At 41.8% G+C, this 22,526-nt stretch overlaps 1 protein-coding gene across 1 annotated transcript in view; it reads right to left on the reverse strand.

The window, feature by feature from the left end:
- The window catches only part of COL22A1 (collagen type XXII alpha 1 chain), a 196,093-nt gene that overhangs the window by 126,236 nt on the left and 47,331 nt on the right, over window positions 1-22,526 (reverse strand). The window contains exons 4-9 of the mRNA XM_041479400.1: window positions 14,133-14,244; window positions 7,230-7,353; window positions 4,972-5,247; window positions 3,892-3,972; window positions 3,170-3,283; window positions 2,685-2,729 (exon numbers count right to left, since the gene is read on the reverse strand). Coding sequence (XP_041335334.1) covers window positions 2,685-2,729; window positions 3,170-3,283; window positions 3,892-3,972; window positions 4,972-5,247; window positions 7,230-7,353; window positions 14,133-14,244 — 752 coding nt within the window. The remainder of the gene's footprint in view (window positions 1-2,684; window positions 2,730-3,169; window positions 3,284-3,891; window positions 3,973-4,971; window positions 5,248-7,229; window positions 7,354-14,132; window positions 14,245-22,526) is intronic.

Below are 22,526 nucleotides of genomic sequence, written 5' to 3' on the forward strand. Positions count from 1 at the left end.
TGAAAACATTTGCCAGGATCATCCTTTCTTTTCCCAGGTGAAGAAATGCTTTTGAAAGCACCGGAAATATGAAAGTTTCTTTCTTTAACCGTTCTGCTTTGTTTTTTGCTGAAAGAAAGAAAACTCGCAGAGCAAGTAGCATATATACAAAAATTATGTCATGGTCAATTAAAAAGCTGTGGTAAAACTAATAAAAATTTTTATGTGACCATCTCTTATAAGTCACTGAAAGTATGAAGCCTTTCTTATTTGGAGGAAAAGATACATCCTACCAGAGCTTGTCTAATACACTGGACTTCACAAACTTCACAATGGCAGGAAAGAATTGTAATTTCTTTGTGGGCAAAAACACATCTCACAGAGCAAGGATTTTTGTCTACACTTGGATCAATAGCAGTGCTGGAAGAGAGAAGCAGCCTGTTATCATCAGCCCAGTGCCCCAACCAGCCATCCTGGCTGCCTGCAAACAACACAGCCTGCAGAGGGACTGTGCAAGGAAAATACATCAGACTGGGCTGTCATTAGCATCTAAAATTTATCAATAGGACCCAGCCTCAGACATATTAGCCAGTTCTGCCACAGCTATTTCCTGCCTAGCTGTTTCCCAATACGATCCTTGACCATATCTCATTCCAAAACACATCAACTGTGTCTCCATGCATTACCCTCACTTTGGCAGTGTGGCCCATTGAGGCAGAGGTGTTTATCTCCCAGACATTTTTTCCACTTTTTTGATAACTGCAAGCTCTCCTGTTTCTCCCTGCCTTTGAAAACTTAGAGAAGATCAGAATCACATCATCTTTCTTTAATAAATACCAGGTGATAATGTTGGCAAGCTGCAAATAAGCACTGAATTCCTTGCCAAGGGCAAGATTTTAGCCCAGGTAGCTCAGTAATGTTGCAAGGAGAGAGGAGAAGAGCTAAAATTCATTCTTGAACATAGAGCAAGGACTGTGACAAGCTGGTCTTTGGCAATAGCAATGTAAAAACTGCTGTCAAGAGTGGTATATGTTATTGAATCACAACATCTTTGCAAGCTGGGAGAAAAACCTACTACTCGCCTTATTTAGCAGATAGAGAAGCTAAATCATTTGTCTCAAATCATCACATTTATACTAAATTGTTGTCAGATCCCATATTTATATGGCATCATCCCCATGTCCTTGAGACTGTGACACAGTCCTGCCTTGTCTGTGTGCAAGTCTCAAACCTCTTCAGCCAGGGAAAAGTCACTCACATCTGCAGGAGTGGGGCAGATCTTTTGGGGCCTGTTCCTGAAAACCTGCTGATGCTGTGCTTGTAGACACACTCCTCTGTATTCCACCAGAGTGTCCTGCACCCCAGTACTGACCCATGGGACACACAGAGCCACCCTCAGCAGCACACAGACCTTGGCAAAGCAGGGGAAGACAATGGGATCTTGCTGCAGGGCCCTTTTATCATTATCACCATTGTCTTTTCTACAACCTCCTCACAACAGTCATGGCTTTGCTGTTCCTTAAAATAGCCCATCACTATTTAAGCTGCATTGGATTAAAATAGAAAGCTCCTATTTATATATACATGGAGGCATAAGGAACCTTTGTCTGCACAGGCACATTTGAGCAGTAATGAGCCCATGTTCTTTCATCCCAGCCTCCAAAAGGCATATTCTTATCTCTAAACTTCTCTCTGCAGACAGCAGACCAAGCTTTGCCAAAAGACAGCACATCAATGAAGATGTTTGACCCTCCAAAACCCATAGATTATTCCTTTCCCCTTCCACAGTCTTTCATAATAACTGAGTGACTTTTGATGGGATGCAAGTCAGTTATTCACCAAACAGGTATAAATTCAGTGACTCAGTTTGCAGAAGTGATTCAGATGGAAATAGTTTTGAATATAACTTTTTCCCCAAACATCTTTTCGCAGATAGTAAAACTGGGAACCACCAACACCACCAACTTTCACCTCTCCAGCCATGTTGTGACTCTGTTTTCTTCCTGTACAAATGCTCCCTTTGAGTCTATTGCCTCATGGGTCTGTAACCAATCTGTGACCAGGCACAGAAGGAAAATGTGTTTATGCTGAATGCACACGTGTCTATCAGAGAGGCCTGCAGAACAGGCAGGGTAATACAAAGGCTGCACTGTGAAACTTGAAGCAGACATCACAACCACTCTCCTACCCTTTTATCTAGGAATAAGAATACTGAGGGAAGTGGCCTATATTTAACATCATTACTCAGACAGTCTTGCTAAGGATAAAAGATTGAGACTGATCCTTTACTCCTAGTCTCAGGAAACTTTCTGAAGTGTGACTGGAAGGCTGCTACCTAAACTATGCACGTGCATTACTGCTGAGAAAGGCACAGCTTGGCAGCAGCACCTCTGTTTCCAGGTGACTTGCCATGGAAGCTGTGCATGACATAGTGAATAAGAGTAGCTTGCAAAAATGGTAGTTTGCAACACATTTACTCTAAGAATGACATAAAGCAGCAAAAGAGAAGTCTAAATGCAAGCGTAAATTAAAGATAAAAGATCACAAAAAACTTCTGCAGTCCCAGGCTCATCCAAAACTGTCTAAACTTAATCATATACTAAATTGACTCTCATTTCTGAAAATTTTCAAATCCTCAGTTTACTCTGAAATTGTCTAGCTCTTGCTGTTTTTATTAACCAAATGAACTACCACATATTACTGACCTTTTGACCTTTGGGACCTTCAAAGCCAAGTGGACCCCTCTCCCCCTAAGATAAAAAAGACATGATTAATCAAACTTATCTTCTCATTTTATATTCAAGCAAGGGGCCTGATCCTAGGAGGACAGGAGGACAACACAAGTGTTTTCAGATTTAGGCAGAGAAGATAAGAAAGCTGACATGCCCTCAGGAGCAATGACAACGAAGCCGGTTTCTCAGAGGTCCCAGTCAGAGCCAGAGAAAGCAAGCACATTGCTTTTAAAAGCCATGAGATTTTTTTCAATGTGGCTACATCTATCTTCATAATCTATTTTATTTGAAGAAGGATACACATAACTGAGCTAGATAAGAATAATCACTTTGTTTCAGTGCTGTTACCAGGACTACCAGCATGTCCAGCATCATTCAATTCAAAGAGAAAACACCCGGGGAAACTTCCTTTACCTTTACAGACATCCCAAATGAAACACACTCATCTCAGCACTCACCTTTTGTCCAGGAGGACAGGAGCAGTTGAAAATCTTGAGATGTCCAACTTGCTCACTGCCAACAGTGGGCCTCACTTCCAGGGGAGGTGCTTCCGTCAGGACCGTGACCTGGCACTGCAAACACCCAAGGTCAGGACAAAGCCTTTGATGCTGGAAAGTTTCCCCTTCCACCCACTTTAGACAAATCCCACAGGCACCACTGGGTAACACACAGCCAAATGTGTCCTCGTGAGGAATGAAATCCCACAAAAGCCATTCATCCAAGCAATAAGGGAAAATGTGGCAAAATGAACAATGAACCTCTTTAACCAAAGACTGAGGGGAGAAGAGTGAAAGGAGGGTGGAAGTTTCTAGTGAGAGTTGGGCACAGGAAAATAAGCTGCAGTTGGCACTGTTTTTAGATGTTTCCAAATAAAACCAGTGGGAAACATGTTGAATATTTCATGCTGCATTTCTGTTGTTCTATCATCACTTCAGGGTTTTGTTTCCCCTGACAGTTTGACAAGGAAAGAGGAATTTGGAAACTTCAAATTCCTCATACTCATCCCTCTGCAGTGGCCCTCCTCTGGAGCTGCTATGCTGCCAGTTACACAGTGAGGTTTCAATCACCCTTATTAAACAAAAATTATAATCCCACACTGCCACATATTCCCTGGTTTATGTAATAGATTTCAGTGAAGAGTGTTCACGTGAAAATTAATAAATGACAAAAAGGAGCTTACTGGTCCAGAGGGAATGTCGCAGCAGGTCTCCAGCTCGGCGTGCCGGGAGTCACAGTAAATCACCATCCTCTGAAGATCAAACTGGGAGACAAAGGGAGGCAGCAGTCTCAGACACAGTGAATTATTAAAGACCCTCTGTCCTTTTGCTTGGACACAAACAGAGCAGGCAAACACAAACAAAAACCAGCTGGTGCTAACTTCAGAGTGGTTCTGTGGATCCTGTAGTCAATCTCTATCTCTCCCTATCTATAATAGACCAATACCTCAGCATGCTACATGAGCTGAGATAATAAGACCCTGAAAATGCCTATTCAAATTCTGGTGCAGGTTTTCATGCTAATCCCATGTTCTGGCCAAACTTCTGTCTGAGAAGACATATCCTGGCCACGTCTATCTTTCCTAGAATTTCATCTAGACACAAGGTCTGTTTTCCTCCTGTTGTGCCTTGCATCTTCTGACCATTTATTCCTGTGTGAGAAATGCTATGAACACATTTGATATGCATGTCCCATCCATTTTGCACAGCCAAGAAAGATTATACAAGTCTGAAATACCAAACTATCACACATAAATTATACGAGGGTAACACTGCTGCTGGACAATCAGCCTGTGTGTCTTGACTTTGGTTCATTTGTACTAAGGGTCATTTAATATCTGAGGAATGGAGAATATATCACAACTCTCTTGAGTTAACAAGCTTCCTTTTTTTCCCCAATCTCTTTCTATCACCGGTGGAAACATTCATAATGCCAACATCAGATGAAGACTTTTCTGTGTAGTTCAGTAACCAGTTTGATTATATTTGTGTACAATTTTGTCTCTGCTTCTAACTGTAGCACATTCTGTGACTAGACAGAAAGATGAAATAAACTTCTCATTTTTAATCCCTATTTTGGAGATACATACAGCAAGTCTTGTACATCATAAGGTGACAATCTGTCTTAGCTGTGTAACACTGGTAACATTTCAGCAACACCGCCTCAGGAAAAGGGTCAATTACAGCATAACCCCACTCATTCACAGGCTGCAAACCCAAAGCTGAACCTTTACCCAGCTCCAATCAGCAAGCGCAGTACTTACATCAATGGGGACACTGTCATACAAGCGTTTGCCAATCACAGTCTTTCCTTGAATGTCAATGTTTTCCCTGTCCTCAATGGGCAGCACCTGCACCAGCTTGCAGTCTATGTACAGCGAGACAGCCTTGGACTGGATGCTGAGGGCGATTTTGTGCCAGCTGCGGTCGAACAGGTCGCTGACCCGCGCGTTTCGGAAAACCACCCTGACAGCGTCCCTGGTGAGCCCCACGGCGTTGTACTCCACAGCCTTGTTCTCCCCGTCCAGCCGGATCGACACCTGCAAGCAAACAGGAGGGGTTTGCTGAGGAACAAAGCCTTCTTCTTCCTCCTGGCTGCTTTCCATCGTCACCCACACCCCAAAGCCAGGGATGGCACAGGCTGCGGTGAGAAAGCAAAGAGCAGAGGATGGAATTTTGTGGGAGATATGGAAAGGGAGCCTACACTTGTGCTGGTAAATAAGATGGGCTCCACAGGCTTTGGTGCAGACCCATGACCAGTTAAAGCCTCCTCCTGTGAGTAGAACCCTTGGCATGGTTTCAGCACAGGCCGCCTTGCTGCCATGGCTGGGTGGTGGTGCAGGTCATGGGCACCTCCCCAAAGGCATCCCCCCAAAAGCTGAACCTGGTTTGAATCCCTCTACCCCATGTACTCCTCCACTGCTTCCCAGCAGGCTCTTTACTCCCATCACATGTCCTCAGATGTCCCATGGGATATGGAAAAGTACCTCACTGCCTCATATGATACCAGTCTGCTGAGCTGTGGCACTGCCCACACTTTATTTCAGGTGCTTTGAACAGAAAAGTACAGCCCATCATCTGTATTGAAAGCTACAGAGCAGGCAAAAATAGGTTTTTGAAGACATGCAACTTTGAGTTAATTTACAAATTGGTATCTTCTTTTACCAAAGTCAGGCAGTTACCAGCAAGCAGCAGGGAATGGAGCAGGCAGAGCCAAGAATGGTGTGTCCACAAGCTGCAGGGCCACCTTGGCACTGAGCTGTGAGGGATGTGAGCAGCCCAGGGTAGGCTGACTCCACATCTGACCCAACTTCTCCATGCAGCTGAGCACTGTGCTGGCTGGGAATGCCAGCTGGGATCAGTGTTGGCTCAGGAGTGTCTGCATCTGCAAGCTGTGCAGGTCTGCAAGGGAGCAGCCAAACCACGACCAACTCCACATGAAACGAGGCTCATGGGGCTCTAAGGCACTTCTGGCATCATAATTTAAGGCACTTTTGAAATTATTACTGGAAATCTTGAGTGTTTTTCTCTCTCCACACCTAATCAGTTCAAGTTTTAAACTTCCTGCAAGAAATACCGAGTGATAGATGCATTTTCACTCTGCAGCAACTAGGAATGCATATAGCACAGTAAATCACATTTCCTTTAACAAAGCTGCAGCTGATAATAACTTTCATATAAACCTTTTACCATTGTCTCAAACCCAGTTATCTAATTCTTCAAACTGCACCTATTCTTCATTGAGAGTTCCCAAAATCCTTTTCAATACCAGTCCCAAAGCAGCAGTCCTGAATTACACAACTATGTGAGCCCATGCTGACAGCCCACTTTAGAGTCCTGGGTAATGCCATCACCACTATATTTGGTGCTGAGCAGAAAAATGTACAACCCATCCAAAACACTCCCTCCTCAAGCACCCTCAAAAGTCTAAACTCTACCAAGCTGCTAAGAGGGAGACAGCCCTTTAGTACATGCTTCCAGTATTTTTTTCTGAGAACTTGAGAGTACTTGAAAAAAAGCTATTAGATCAAATTGTGCAGCAGGCAGGACTCAGGGTTTTGGAACTATAACAGATGTCACACCCACACCCAGAGCAGGAACCCATAATGCATTTACAAGTCACCTAGAAGACTGTGCAAAACCTGACATAACTCACTGCTCTGTAGTACATCCATGTGACAACCTTTTTCCAAAAAGGCAAAATATTTTCCCTAAGCAGAGCTATCTGAAGAAAACAACTGAAAACTCAATAGTAGTTTCAAGAGCAAGGACGGTATTTTTTGCCTCCCTTTCCAACTAACACATTTATCTGCATCCTAATAATAACCAAGGTATATACAAACATTTATTTGGAGTTTGAATTAAAGGTAAAATATTTGCAGCAAAATCCACTGAAAAAGTAACAGGATTTTTATCAGTTCACAAGAAAAAGTGTGAGGTTAAGGCAAGAAAACTGGCTCATGGCAAAAAAAAAAAAAAAAAGAAAAGGGCTGTTCCTGCTGGCTGCAAGAGAGCCTCTTACCTGTGGTATGCCGTACTTGTCAATAATCTGCCAGATATACCAGTCTTCCTTCCTGGAAGCCTTCCGGAATTTGAAGGTAGTGACAAAGGCATATTCATCAGGCAGGCCTTGTGGAAATACATCCCTGGCACGGGGAGGGGAAAGAGAGCGATGTATCAGGCTTAACAGTGAAAAGCAGAACTTCTCTCCATGTCCCAGCAATGCTTTCTAAAGGTATCATTATAGTTCCTAAAAAATCTGCTTTATTTGAAAGGCTGAAGAGAGATGAACATGAACTTGTGCCCTCCAGGTTCTGCCTTTATGGAGCCCTTTCATCAATCCAATAGTGAAGCTCTCAAATTGGCTAAAATATAATGGAAATCTGCAGCTGAGTATCTATCATGTTAAAAAGGTTGTTTTTCACTTTATGCTTCTGTTCATGAAACCTGTAAATAATTCTCTTCTGTTCCAGATGCACTGGAGACCTGTGACTTCAGAGAATGGCCAGGAACACTCAAAACCCTCGAAATGTACCAAATTACAGCAACAAATATTATAATGTCTGCCCCAAAACAGGCACTACAGCTCAGGTCTTTGCTCCTTAGCTGTCAGCCCCAGATAACAGAAGTTTCTCAAATCAAACATTGCAAACATATCAGGCACGATTTACTCAGTGTGACACCACAACCCCTGCGCATAAGCAAACACATGAAGTAACCAAAATCCAACACTGTTTTTCTCTACTCCATCATAAAAACCTGTCATAGCATGGGGATGCAGGGTGGGACAGAAGAGATAACTAATCCAGTATCACTATTATTTTTGTTACTAGCCATTACTGGATGCCTAAGAATGAGAATGAACACAAAAAACATTGATCTCATGCCTCTGGATCTTTGGAATCCAGGTGTCTAATTCAGATACAAATGCAATTTCTGTAGCAATAGCTTTTTATGGATTTATCTCATATAGACTTCTGCATCCCCCCCTTGAATTCAGGTAAACTTATGACATTCATAACATCCGTTTGACAAGGAATCACCCACTGCTGCCCATTGCATAATGAGCCTCCTCCTCTTTGTTTAGGACCTAACTCGATTCTTATCAGGGAAAGCACAATGAACCTATTATTTTTCTATCTTTTACATCATCCATGATTTTTCAAACTTTACTTGTAATGCCTCTAAGCCATCTCTTTTGCCACCTGAAGAGTCACAATTAACATTGTTCTTCATGCCCAAGCCAGCCTGCTTCTGTGATCATTCCCAAATAAACCCTTCACAAATATCATGTCTTTGCTTCAGGACAAATGAGCAGTCAGGCATAAGCACTCAATACAAAGCAAAACATAATGGCAGTAATTAATGAAGAACAAACTATGAAATGTGGTCCTAATGAATGGTTAACATAATCCATCACTGTGCACAAACTGGCACAGTCCAAGGCACATAAAACTAGAAGCTTTTAATTGTATTAAAAGCAAAAATTCCTCTAAATTTACAGAATACTGTTTTGCAGTTGCAGCAAAGGTTGAGATCCAGTCTTTCCTAATGCCAAAATATTCAATCATATTTTAATCTGTGCTTTGAATCTCCTGTCTTTTCAGACAAGTTATAAATTCAGAACACTCTGGTTTCATCCACTAATGTGGCTTTTGCTGTATAAAGTGCCCCTGCATGATATGAACCATTATAAGTTGGTTTTCCCTCTGGGGAGACAGAGACTCTCTGAATTCTTCCAACACAAAAGAAAACTGAACCAGACTCTCACTAGCTCCCTTAAGAAATCCTTTAGGAGAGCAGACAAAGCTGTATCACTTCTTGGTACTAGATTTTTTAACCAGGGAGGTCCCAGTTGCCTGGAAGTTAGCAAATCTACTAGAAGGGTGCGAAGGAGCACCTGGAAGTGAAAAGAAGTAGGATCTGGAAGGAGGATTGCCTTGAACTAGATATTAAGAAAAAATTCTTTGCTGTAAAGGTGGTCAAGAACTGGAACAGTCTACCCAGGGAAGTGGTGGATTTGCCACCCCTGGAAATGTTCACAGAAAAGTGTGGATGTGGTACTTGGGGACATGGTTTAGTGGTAGACATGGAAGTGTAGCATAACAGCTGGACTCAGTGATCTTTTGGGCTTTTACAGACTTAACAATTTTATGGTTCTGGACAGCTCTGAGCTGGGAACAGGAATATCATTATGCAAGCTTAATTTCAAAAAGGGTTTTCAGATGTTTATTACCCAGAGAAATAACTGGGAGTTAGGTACCTAAACATCCCAGTGAGTCTGGCCACGCCTCATCACACAAGGCTGACAAACAGCCCATCAGGTAGATTTAAACTGACAGAAAGCCATAATGACCCATTACCTGCCATCCTCAAATGATTTTTAAAGCTGCTGAGGAACCAGCTGCAGGTTCCCAAAAGAGAAAGGTTTCATGCCAAAAGAAAATCTGAAGGCAGTCTCATTGCTTTGAAGATGTGATAAAAGCTGGTTCTGAAGTCATTGGTTCCTGTATCTTTTACAGAGCTGCATTGCTACATAAATAGCAAAAACTTTGTTTATCAGTTTTAACTTATTTCCTCACTTAACAATTATCTGCATCTAGAAGTTCAGCTTTACTTGGGGATCCAAGGGCAGGAGTTGCTGTCCCCAGAAATGTTTTATGTTCTTCTTTCACACAAGGCTGAATTGAACTGATGATCGATATTGTGGAACTTTGCTGGATGCCTGGTACCTACAGGGAGCATTCTGCCAGCTCCTTGTTCTATAATTCTGACAACACGATAGATTGCAAAAAACGTCCTTATAAAACTCCAAAACAAAAGAATCCCCCAGTGCTGCAGGTTAGTCTAAGAGTCAATTAACTCAAGTACAGGGTCAGGTGAATCACAACTTTAAAAAAAAAAATTAGCAAGAAGGCAGAAAACTCCTTTAACCATTGCTCGTTTTCAATATATAGCAAACTTCTCACATCCTTTAATTTGCAATAAGGTCTTTTATCTGTGATAATAAGCATGAGATTCTACATCTATAATAACACTATGGAAAAAATTATATTATCACTTCTCATTTCAGACACTCAGTGCAACAACATCAATAGGGTTTTTACATTTGGTGAGGAAGAGTGTAGTTAATGAACTTGAGCAATTCAACCAATTTTACAACAGCTAAGCTCGCTAATATGCAGTGTAACCCATGAGATCTGCAAAACCAAGTTGGAGAAAGCCAGTTATTTAAACATGCTTCACATCACCAGAGGCTCTTGGAATCACAGGAAAAAAAAAAAAAAAAAACAATAAAAAAGAAAGGGGAAAGGGAATGGAAAAGGAAAAGGCTATAGATGGATATGTCTCATACATCCTTGGCAGATCTTTGTGACTTCTACTTCAGAAACCTCAGTGATGGAAGATGAAATAGATACATCCTCTCTAGGTAATTTCTTCCTGTCTTTCTTTGTCCTACATGCTACATGTAAAAAAAATCCAATCTGTCCTAAATCTCACTTGCTGTCATTTAATTTTCCCAAAACAACTTTTTTCCATAAGAAGCCATGTGAACAACTTGTTCTCTTCTACTTGCTGCAGTATTTTCTGTGTTTCTCAGCTCTCCCTACAGTCCTTTACTCACTGCAAGACCAAAAAAGCCTCCAGTCATTCCACCTCCACTGTGCTTTATCTCCTTTACCTTGTTAGAAATAGGAGACACTGAGGGACCTCTTGAGATCATCCCATCTAAAGAAGGTTTTTCTTGTGTTTAGATTTCATTGATTAAAATTGTTCCCATTCCTTCTTGTCCTGTCAATGAATATGACTAAGATGATTCTGGCTCTGCCTTCTTTGCTTCCTCCCCGTCAGATATTTATACACATGGGTAAGATCCTCCCTCACTGAGTCTTCCCTTCTCTAAGCTGTGCAAGCTTTTTTGTCTCTGTTCTTCTTAATATGCAATATTTGTTTGGGAAAAGTATGAAAAAAGGAAGCTTTCAACAGGTTCCATTTTCAGTGTGGGAGTTTGCAGTGGCTTTTTGTACAATTTGTTCTCTTGGAAGGGGCCAAATGGTGAGACCAGGGCAGGAGCTCATGGAGAAACCAAAGGCAGCTGACTGAAGTCAAAGCTGACATCAGGAGACACAGAAAAACACACCAAGTTATCATGCCCTAAACAACCCAAGACTTATTGGTACAACACTGTCCCAATATAAAGAGCAAATAGATAATGACCAAAAGCTTGGCCAAGCATCAGGTAATTCTGTGAGGTGGTAGCCAAGATCATGGTCAAGTCAGGCAGCACCAGACCAGGCAAGAGAAAACTGAGGATGGACATGGCCAGCAGGAAGGCCCTGGAGTCACAACTAGGAGATGCAGAACAAAAGGGTAAGCCAGAATCTTGGCATTAGCCAAGACACCAGTAATGAGAAACAAGCCTGAGCATCCAAGACCAGAAGCCTACAGCACAGTTTTGGCCAGAAGATCCACTGAGGAGCCATGAACAAGCAGTAGGACAGCCCCAGTTACATGAGGAAAACCACCAGCCACACTCTGGGGCCAGCTCAGACAGCTGCAGAGCCCTGTGATGCCCTCAGTGATCGTGTCCTGACTGAAGTCAAGCTCTGGCTGCTGGGTTTGTTTGCTCACAATGATGCCTCACCACAAAGAGGAAGAAAGTTCATAGTTGTAGGTTACAGATCAGAAGATGAGTAGGCACATTTCCCAGACAGCTAATCTGGCACTTTGTGAAAGTTCTATTGCTTGTATAAAAGAATACAAATCCTTTAAGCAGATAATAAAGTGAATTACATATATTACTCAGTCAATGATTTTGTACCTAATTATGAGATGTTGCTATCAGTTGCTAAACATTGCTGGAGGTTATCTGTGAGCCACGACAGATGTTTTTGTTTGGTTTATTATTCCAGTTACTGGTTTTGAGCAGCTTTACAAGATTTCATTTTCTGTGAGCAATGACCCTATATGCAGCATCTCAGAGTCCTGGCACGGAAATGCTAAAATGAACCAAATATGCAAACACCTTCCATGGTGTTATATCCATTTGGGTTCATTCCCAAACCACAGGAGTGTGAAAGTTACAATACGTAAGGCTGAAAATGTGAAAGTCCTCCTTGAATTCCATGTTTCAGAATAATTTGAAAGGAATTTTATTCATTTCAATCTACAAATTAGGGATGTTTTACTTCTAATTGTTCTGGGTGATAAAATATTCTGCTTAGTTTAAGGACAACAGCGACAACAAATAAATGGGTGTAATCTGAGCAGATGGAAAGCTGTCATGGCTGGTTGCTCTGGCTTCACTTCCTCAGTCTTTCTGAGAAAACAACAACAGAAACAGCAACAACAACAAAGTTCTTCAACCCTTACTTTGAAAAAGGAATTCAAATGGACAACTCTCTGTAATCTGTGCTAACTTTCTCCAGTGGTTAATTAGATTCATCCTTAAAACCATGCCCTGCTTCCCTGCTGGTTTTTGATGTCAAGTAGCCACTGCCTTTCAGCCTACTATGACCCTTATTAAAGACCCTTTACCAAGCTTTGATTTCCCAGAGGTTCCTACAGAGAATGATCCCTTCAGTTGTTGGCTGCTTCTTAATTTTACCTGTCTATACTGCAGTTCTTGGATTTCTCACCATCACACTTTCTTCACAGACCTTCAAACTGTCATTCACTCCATTTCTACCTACTGAATTATGGAAAATAAGGCTGGACACAGCAGCAGTGGTGACTGAGCTGTGTGATATGAAGATTATCAGCTCATACTTGACAGTTCCTGTTTATACTCCAAGAATTGCTCAATTTTTATAATATCACCCAGAACCCAGAGATCACAGTGAGACAAATGAAATAGGTTTCTTACCATCCAAGTGAAATAGGTTTATGGTTTATTTCTATCTACACTCAGACCAGTTAGACATATACCAAACCTAAGATGTCTTTACTGGCTGTGTTGAATCAGATCACTGATCATGACTCTATATACCCTTACACTTGATATCATTTATGGACTCTAGAGTATATATCTCAGTATATCATATTTTTTTTTTTTTAATCGTATTAACATGGAGAAAGAGGGGGAGGGAAAAAGAACACATCAATCCTGTTGGTTCAATGATGAAAAAAAATATTGCAAAATCAAGCAAATGTAATTCAAAGGGCAATCTCAAAAATGCAATGAGCTGAGAAAAATACCTAAAAACAGAATAAAAAATAACAGACCTCATCCATAAGAAATAAAAGAAGTATTATTGATTTTTTTTTTTAAGCAAAGTTCAAACCAGAACTGAGAAATTTACTGCAAAAATGTTAATGATGGCAATTCAATCTATGGCTCATAGTTACTAAGTGAAATTATGCACTCTTTTCAAAGCTAATGGTAGCAGGGCTCAAGCAACAGCCCAAAGAAATATTTGTGATAAACCGTGACACAACTGGCAGCCTTAGGTCCTAAAAGACTCTGAGGACTGACTCCACATTGACACAGGATTAAAAACTGTGTCATTCTTCTGGCCCTCTTCTACAAGGCCAGAATCCATATTTGCTGACTGTCACAGCATTTGCCAGCAAGTGGTCTCTTGTGTTTAAAAAATTTCTATCTCAATAGGACCGAGATATTCAATATTCCCTTTAGAAGCTATTTATGTGGCCCTAAGTTCTTTTGTGAATGTCTTGATACTGCTCCTCAGAACCACTGAGCTACACCAAACACAGCTCATATCCTGCCAGGATGGAGCCTGTAGTTACTGCTGAGACTCCTGACCACGTTGTGTACATTCTGTGCCAGCTGAAGTGCAACAGCTGCTCAAAGCAGAAAAATACCTGTAGGTACCAGATAACTACTACAAAGCTAACCTGGAGGAACCAAATAATGTAAAGCAGAGGCTCAGATGAAAATAAAGTGAAAACACAGGGTACTTACTCAGTTTTCTGAACAACAGGAAAGCTTCCAAGCCGTACATAAGCGCTCTGAATCCCATCTTCTTTCATTCCAAAAATCTGCCTCACACTGAATGAATCCATCAGGTCAAATCCTATGAGTTACAGAAATATAAAGAAAAGACATTAATTAATCCTGTGTGTTACAGACATAGAAATAAAAGACATTAATCAGGTAGTGGGACATGCCTCCAATTGTACTTACATGGATCTCTTAACCTACAAACAGCACTTCAGAAATGAACCTTGTTCTTGTTGGGAAAAGCCAAATAAAATTATCTTATGATCTAATCCTCTCAACCCAAAAACTCAAAACCAAGCTTAAATTCAAGCTGTCACAGGCTTGAACAGAGTTTTCCAGAAATCAGTAGCTAACTTTTGCATTGCCACAACATCCTGAAGATGCTGCATAATTTATTAACTCCAGTGTAGAAAAATGCAGAGGTTCAGACTGAAACATTTATTCATAGAATAAGAGAAAACACAGAATGTTTTGGGTGGGAAGGGACACTCAAAGATCATCTTGCTCCAACACCCTACAATGGGCAGGTGTGGGAGCTTGTCCTGGAGGGGATGGACCAAGAGCTGACCACACAGACACACAGCAGACAGTCGGTGCTTTGATGTCCCAACACCAAGTCTTGGGAGAAGTCACAAGGGATAACATCATAAAGAGCAAAGGATTCTGGGACTGACTGGGAGTGGCCATGCAGATCAACAGCCTGTGATTGGCCAGAAGGTTTCCAGAACCTTCTATGAGTGACTATATATATATATATATATATATGTTGACTGCACTGCGGGGTCTTCTGAAGCAGCTTCCTTATGTTTTGGTTTTTTGTTTTGTTTGTGCCCCTTTTATTTATTTAATAAATGTCTTCAGTTTTGGCACATCAGTTGCACCTGTCCCTTCTCATGGTTGCTGCACCATGTGGCCACACCACCGTGGTGCTCCCGAGGCCGGAGCGTTTCCCCGCGCGCCCCGCGAGTCCCCGGGCTGTTGTTGCTGACCCATCCCTGGCTGCTCCACTGCTGGACAGGTCAGAGATCACCAACAGGCAGGGACACCTTCCCCTAGGTCAGGTTTCTGAAGGTTCCATCCAGCCTGGTCTTGAACTCTTCCAGGAATGGGGCATCCACAGCTTCTCTGGGCAACCTGGCCTAGTGTCTCCCCACCCTCATTGGGAAAATTTAATTCTCTATCTCCAATCTAAATCTACCCTCTTTTAGTTCTAAACTGTTGCCCCTTGTCCCATCACTATGGACCTTGATAAAAGGTCTCTTTCTTTCTTGCCAGACACTTTCATATACTGAAAGGCCATGAGAAAGTTCCCCTAAAGCCTTCGCTTTCCAGGCTGAACATCCCCAACTTTCTCCAAATTTCTTCACAGCAGAGGTGTTCCAGCCCTCTCATCTTTTTCATGGACTCCACTGTGTATCCACTCCAATGGTCCAGGCCTTTGCTGAAAACTCCTTGTCCATGAAATTTGACCACATACACTTTTCATATAATTTTAATACAACTTATCAACTTATCCAATCAACTTATCATTATCATGAGCTATTAATCTTGCTGGAAGACAGTTGCCTAAAGCTTCTGACTTTGTTCTAACAAGGTATTTTTAGCTCAATCTTAAGCTAAAGATTTAGCTCAATCTTAAGCTTAAAGCTTAACCCACAAGTGAGTCTAGGCAGCCCCAGCATCAACATGGTCCCAGCCACAAAGAACAAATGGTTTTGTGACATGAAGTCCCAGGTGATGAGAGGGACAGTGGGGGTACAATGGTGCCACAAATGCATCCAGTTCCTGGAGGTGCAGAACTGTGTGGATGAAAACATCCTGCTTTTAGCTCCAAGCTGGCTCCACAGGGTGCAAATCTGAACTATCAGCCACTCCAAGAACAAAACACACTGTGGAGTTAGAGGCAAAGATGTTGTAAAAGGCAGGTTGTGAGCAACTGAGCAGAGATTATGTGTTTTAATTTTATTCAGGCTATTCCAACATTATCTCCCCCTCACACATGCACAATTACACACATTAACTCCTGGATTTGTAATTCCAGCACACAAACCTGGTGACATAAGTGTAGCTTATTTGGATAAATTGCTTTTAAACTATGGCAGTTCTTTCAACTTTGTTCAGTTAGCAAGCTCTCAAAACTTTTCTAGGATAGATAAACATTTTTATGTGATGAAATTAAGCCTGAAGATTCTTGGGTTTCTTAGTTGTCCTCCTCAACCTTTCAGGCTGAAAGGCACTGCAGAACTTGAAAAGAGCTTCAACACGAAAAGGCACCAACCTATTGATATTATTCTTCACATATATATGAAAAAATGGGTGCAAAAACCTGTGTGGGCCAGTATCTAGGCAAATCAAAATAGCAAAAAGCAAATAAAATGTAAAGCTTCTATCATTTTCTGGATGTTTTTCTGAAGAAATTGCTACTTCTGAGGAAATATAATAATTATAATTGTTTGCAAAGACAGAAATGGCTGTCTGGTGCCAAGTTGAGCCCTTTAGTATTACAGTAACTTTTCTGGCTGTCAACAGCTTTTCCTTTTTTTCCACTCTATTTTCAGCTATTACTGGGCATTTGGGAGGCCAAATAAAGCAGTTAAAGTGCCCCAGGGCTTCATGGCTGCACCTCATAATCACCCCTGCAGCAACTCCAGTGATACACCCCTCCGACACACTGCCATCAGCCACGATTGCAGCTGTAAATCAGGGTAAACAGACCCCACCAGAACAGGAGAGCTCCCTCCTGGCTGTCACAAACAACACCACGACTTGTCCATACTCATTCCCCCACGCAGTGCATATCCCTCATCCACACTGCCACAGGAGCTGAGGGAAGGAACTGAGTGCTGCTGGCAGGAGGAGACCACTCTGACTGGGCACGGAAATTGTTAACCTCTCACAGGAGAGGAGCTGTGCATGGAGAAGGCTGAAATGCTGCCCAGGTGACATCCTAATGTCCAGTCACCAGAGGCCCCCAAGCTGTGAGATCCTGCTCATTTCACGGGTCTTGTAAAGCTCCCTTGCTAAAAATGCACAAGTGCAAGACACGGTGACAAGGAGCTCCTGCCAAGTTTTCCCATCATTAGCTCAGACCCAAAGCTGCTCTTGTTATCTCTGACAACTCAAATGAACGTTCGCATCATGAGCAGCTCTGAAGCTGTGCACACTGGTATGCTTTTCCAGTGGAAACAAGCATCAGATTCAATCAATCTCTTCTTCTTTTCCTCCAGAATTTCCTATCAAAATGCACTTTTAAAAGCCTAAATAACACCGTGAAACAGAAACACGGCTATCAAAACTAGTTTGCAAACAGAATTTGGTGTAATGAAAATAAGTCATGCTCTTACAACATAATCCCATTTTTGTTTAGGATTGGATAAAGCATGAAAGTAAATCATAATAGGATTTTTTTTCTTTTATTCAGACTATGGATTGGCAAATTAAAAATTGCTTTCTCTATTTTTAATTAATTGATGAATGAGGATGGCTCTTTGAAAAATTAAATGTAGATACAGGGAAAAGTTAAGGTGTGTCAAAGGCCATACTCAAAAGCAAAGGGTATTTTTACTTTAATCACACTATTAATTTATTCCGTGCCAAATTTAAATATTGCCCAGCTGGTGAGATAACCTTCACTTTTGGATTCTCCATTTACAACCCAAGCCCTTAAAGGAAAGGGACACTTTGGTTGCTGAAATATTTCAATAGAATTACAGAAAATTTGTCATCAGGCCATACACTAAAAAATAAAATTAACAACTCTGCCAAGACTGAGATGCATCTCACCTAATTTTAGGTGTCTGAAAAGGAGACATATGATGGATGCACGTTTTCTGTGTTTCTTTGTGAGTCAGCAGAGAAATTTAGGAGTAATTAAGACAACTCATCTTGAAGAGAGGCTGAACCCCTACCTGGAGTTTCTCCTTCCTTTCAGCAGAAAGGGAGCTCATACAGACAGGAATTTTTACTGAAGTTGTCTGAGATTATTCTGCTTACAGGGAATGCTATGCATTTTGTGCAGGGAGTAAAGCAGAGGCAAAGAGGACAAAAATGTTAACAAATCCCACATAACTTACATTCACATTGCCTTATTTGCCATCAGAATTGTGTAAAGGTTGCAGATTTTTAAATACAGCTTGATTAACCAGCTATGATTTTCAAAATGTCTTCTGAAGAACAGAGAAAGAAACAAACCTAAAATATTACTGTTTGAGCTGAGAAAGTACTCAATGCAGATTACCCAAGTGGAACACACAATGAAACACACACACATTGGCAAGCCCGAATGAATTTGCGAATTAAGGGAATCTCTAAGATTGTTTCAGCTGAAGGACAAACAAATATATTATTATCATTACTATTACAACTACTAGTACTATTACTACTGTTAGTAATAATATTACTACTATTATTAGTGTCTTTTTTTTTTTTTACTTTGTGTGCCTGGAAGCCCTTTGCATGGATTATGTTCCCTTGACTTTAGGAAAGGAACTGGGATTGTGAGTGAGACAGCACAGGTTTAATTTTGATTTTTTTAGCCTTGAATTACAATATTAATGTAAAAAATAAGTAATGCCATGATAATTTCTGCAACACCTGACCAGGACATTTCACCTGGCAGTGTTTGTTCACTAACAGTGCAGTAAAAACTGCTCAATGAGATCTTTCCCAAAAGAGTTAAGTGTCACACAGCACAGAAATAGTCTGTTCTTTGGTTTTTCCACCACCAAGGAGGCACCATATTGCCAGTAGCATATGGAAAATGAAATGTCACATGTAACTTCCCAGTCCTCTCTACAACTGAATGGGAAAGAACAGACCTGCCTAAATTAGCAAAGGCAAAGATGCTGTTACCTCTTGCACCATGCCCAAGCAGAGGGTAAAAGGGTAGGATTTTCCTGTTCTCAGCTGCTTTGATTTAAAAGGTGGCTTTTTGTATAGCAGGGCAGGTGTGGTTTCCCAAATGGCTCATAAACTGCTTAATCAGTAATGCCATAAACATGGCATTTAATAAAATGCTCTTTGATCTTAAGCCTCTTACTTCATTAGAGCTTCTAAAACAATATGTGGCCACTGAAACCCTCTAACATGATTACATCTCCTGAAAGCCAGCAGACCCTAGTCCATATTAAAATTAAAATAGTGAGCTGAAAGAGAAGCTCAGATTTGTAACAGCATACTTGGCTTGAAAAGTAATTTTGTGTGCACTGCTCTGCTGATCAAATCAGCCGAATGCCTCACTGCTTGAGTTATAACCCCTTACAGGAAGCAGCCTGTTTTCCAGAATCAGAGAACACACACAGAACTTTCTGTTGCAGGGAGAAGATGGCAAAACTTGGCACTGGACAAATTATACATCATCTAACTGCAACATGCAGCCAGGTTCTCTTTTACAAATGTCCACAGTGCACCCAACACCTCAAAGCATGGCCAAAGGATGATCCAACAGCTCTGTACTCATTCTGTGATCCTACAATGTTGTTTAAAGATTTTTATCTGAAGACCCGACTAAAGGGGCCATGGTTGGTTGCCCTGAGTATGGGCTGTATTTCTGCCTCGCTCCATTAAGGATCTGATATGGGCAGCATGGTGGAAGATGTTGTGCAGGTTGAGATTTTCCTGACTCTCCTGTCTTTAGGGCAAAAAACCCACAAAAAACAGAATAAGAGAGCAAAAAATGTAAGTTTTAAAAGCCAGAAAACACAGCAGTGAGTACATTTTGAAAGGCTTCTCAAAGCAGGACAGAGTCATTGACTTTCTTGTTTTGGCCAAAGCAGCTTTCTGAAAAAGGTCTCTTGCTTTGTGTTCCAAAGGATCCCAACACTCACAGAGGGAACTGGGCTACTTCTAATTGTGAAAGTTTTTGGCGAGACAACAGCCTGGAGAGGGATGTGGAAAGTGCAAGGATCCCAACACTCACAGAGGGAACAACTGGGCTACTTCTAATTGTGAAAGTTTTTGGCGAGACAACAGCCTGGAGAGGAATGTGGAAAGTGAGAAAGGGATCAGGAAAGGCACTGGACATCACAGCCTCGAGTGTGGTGTCTGGAATGTATTTACTAGAGTGGATTGCCAGCCATGAGCACTAATATCAAACAAAGCAGCTTTTGCAGGAAATGCTCCATTCTGTGCTCTTGGTCCCAGCTGAATTATCAACCTTGTCAATGCATTGATGAAGTGTCACCATTGGCCACGATCAGGGGAGTTGTCATCACCTGCTGCTTCACTGACACCTCTGAAAACAGCGATCTGTACAGTTTGTGATAAAATAGCTCGTGGTACTTTTACTGGAGAATGGTCAGTGACACTGAACTTTATTCAGGGTATGAATTCCTATGAAAAACAGTAACACTGGGAGGCTTTCAGCAAATACATTAACTTGTCTAACATCTCTGCACTCTTGAAAGTTAAGTTTTCACAGATTTCCTGTGCCCACAGGGAAGAGCCTGTATGCCCTCAGTGTTCAACTCCTCCAGTATGGTCTGCAAGGTTATTGCCACTGTAAGGAGCCCTCATTTTTGTTACCTTAGTTCATTTCTGTGCTAATATATACTCTAAAAAAAGAGGAAAAATATGGTCTCATGCCATAAAATAAGGTTTAATGAGATAGGTCTAGCAATCAGTTATGTCATGGCAGAGTGTAGATGAGGTTATTTTTTTTCTTCTTTATCTAAACATTTGGCATCCTTGTCTTCCACAGTGCTCTATGCTGAAAGCAGCTATTTCTGGACAGCCAAGATGTGGTTCAATTCAGGGCTGGAGTAGCAGTGTCCAAAGGAGAGAACATTTACTTTATTCAGCATGTGTTGCTGTTATTGTCATAATTGCCATTATCTGCTACAGGATTTTTGATGCTCCTGAAATTTCTTCCTCCACAGGAAAAGAAACCCTGACAAGAGCTGAGTGAGTACCACATTTTAAGACCTCACTGAAGTGTCCATCTCAAAGGATCCTCAACCACATCTAATCTAAGCCTACTTTCTTCCTGTTTGAAGCCATTTCCCCCTGTCTGGTCACCACATGCATTTTCAAAATGTCTCTCTCCAGCTTTCTTGTTGGCCCCCTTTAAGTACTGAAGGTTGCAAGAAGGTGTCCCTGGCCCCCTCCTTTCTCCTGGCTGAGCATCCCCAGATCTCTCAGCCTGTCTTCACAGCAGAGGTGTTCCAGCCCTCTGAGCATCTTTGTGGCCTTCTCTGGACTTTCTCCAACAGTTCCATGTCCTTCTTATGTTGGGCACCCAGAGCTGGATGCAGCACTCCAGATGGGTCTTACAAGGACAGAATTGAGGAGCAGAATCCCCTCCCTCAACCTGCTGCCCTCAGGGTTTTGGATGCAGCCCAAGACAGTACAGGATTTTTGGGCTGCAAGTGCTTGTGGCTGAGCATGTTGAGCTTCTCATCCACCAGCACCCCCAAGTCCGTCTCCTCAAGGGCTGCAATCAGTACATACTCTGCCTGGATTTGGTCTTGAGATTGCTCTGATTCACGTGTAGGACCTTGTACTTAGCCTTGCTGAACTTCATGAGGTTCAGCCCCACCTCTCCAGCCTCTCCAGGTCCCTCTGGATGCCATCCCTTCCTTCCAGTGTGTGACTGCACTCACAGCTTGGTGTGCTCAGCAAACAAAGCTGAGGGTGGCTAAATCCCACTGTCCATGTCACTAAAAAACAGTCAAATGGTGTCAGCCCCAACACCAACCCCAAGGAGCACCACTCACCGCTGGTTTCCACTTGGACATCGAGCCATTGACCATGACAGTTTGAATGCCAACCCGTCCAGTCCCACATGTCCAATCCATGTCTCTCCAATTCAGAGGCAAGCGTGTCATGCAGCACAGAGTCAAAGGCATTGCACAAGAGCAGGTGCATGAGTCTTGCAGCTCACACTGTTTAGACCTGTGCCATTGCAAATGTTTGTAAAAATTTTTTCCAGCTATCTCTCTTTGTCAGAAGAAATTACTTCCAAAGACTTACGAAGGATAAGAGTTCTGTCTTCTTGTCCTGTTTATTTCACTATATTCTACCTCTGCAGCAAAGATAGAAAAAGGAGCAGCTTATTTTTGCATGGGTAATTCACACCACATTCAGCTCTCCCAGCGGTTTGATTCAGCATCATCAGTCAGCAGTGGTTCCCTGACTTACCCCCAAAACATTAAAAACTGCACCTCTGGAGGAACAAACCAGAGATTTATTGGCTGCCCACAAGGCCTGCATGAAGCACTACAGTGGTGACTAAATGGGTTGAACAGGTCACTTAAAAAACTAGTTAGCTAAATTTTACAAGACGCTTGCAAGGGGAATTTTGGAACTATAAAACTTTCCAGAGTTTAAGTAAGGGTCTCAAGAGTGCTTTAAAGAGAT

The sequence above is a fragment of the Pyrgilauda ruficollis genome, unplaced genomic scaffold (genome assembly GCF_017590135.1).
Source record: "Pyrgilauda ruficollis isolate IOZ18807 unplaced genomic scaffold, ASM1759013v1 scaffold48, whole genome shotgun sequence".
NCBI lineage: Eukaryota > Metazoa > Chordata > Aves > Passeriformes > Passeridae > Pyrgilauda > Pyrgilauda ruficollis.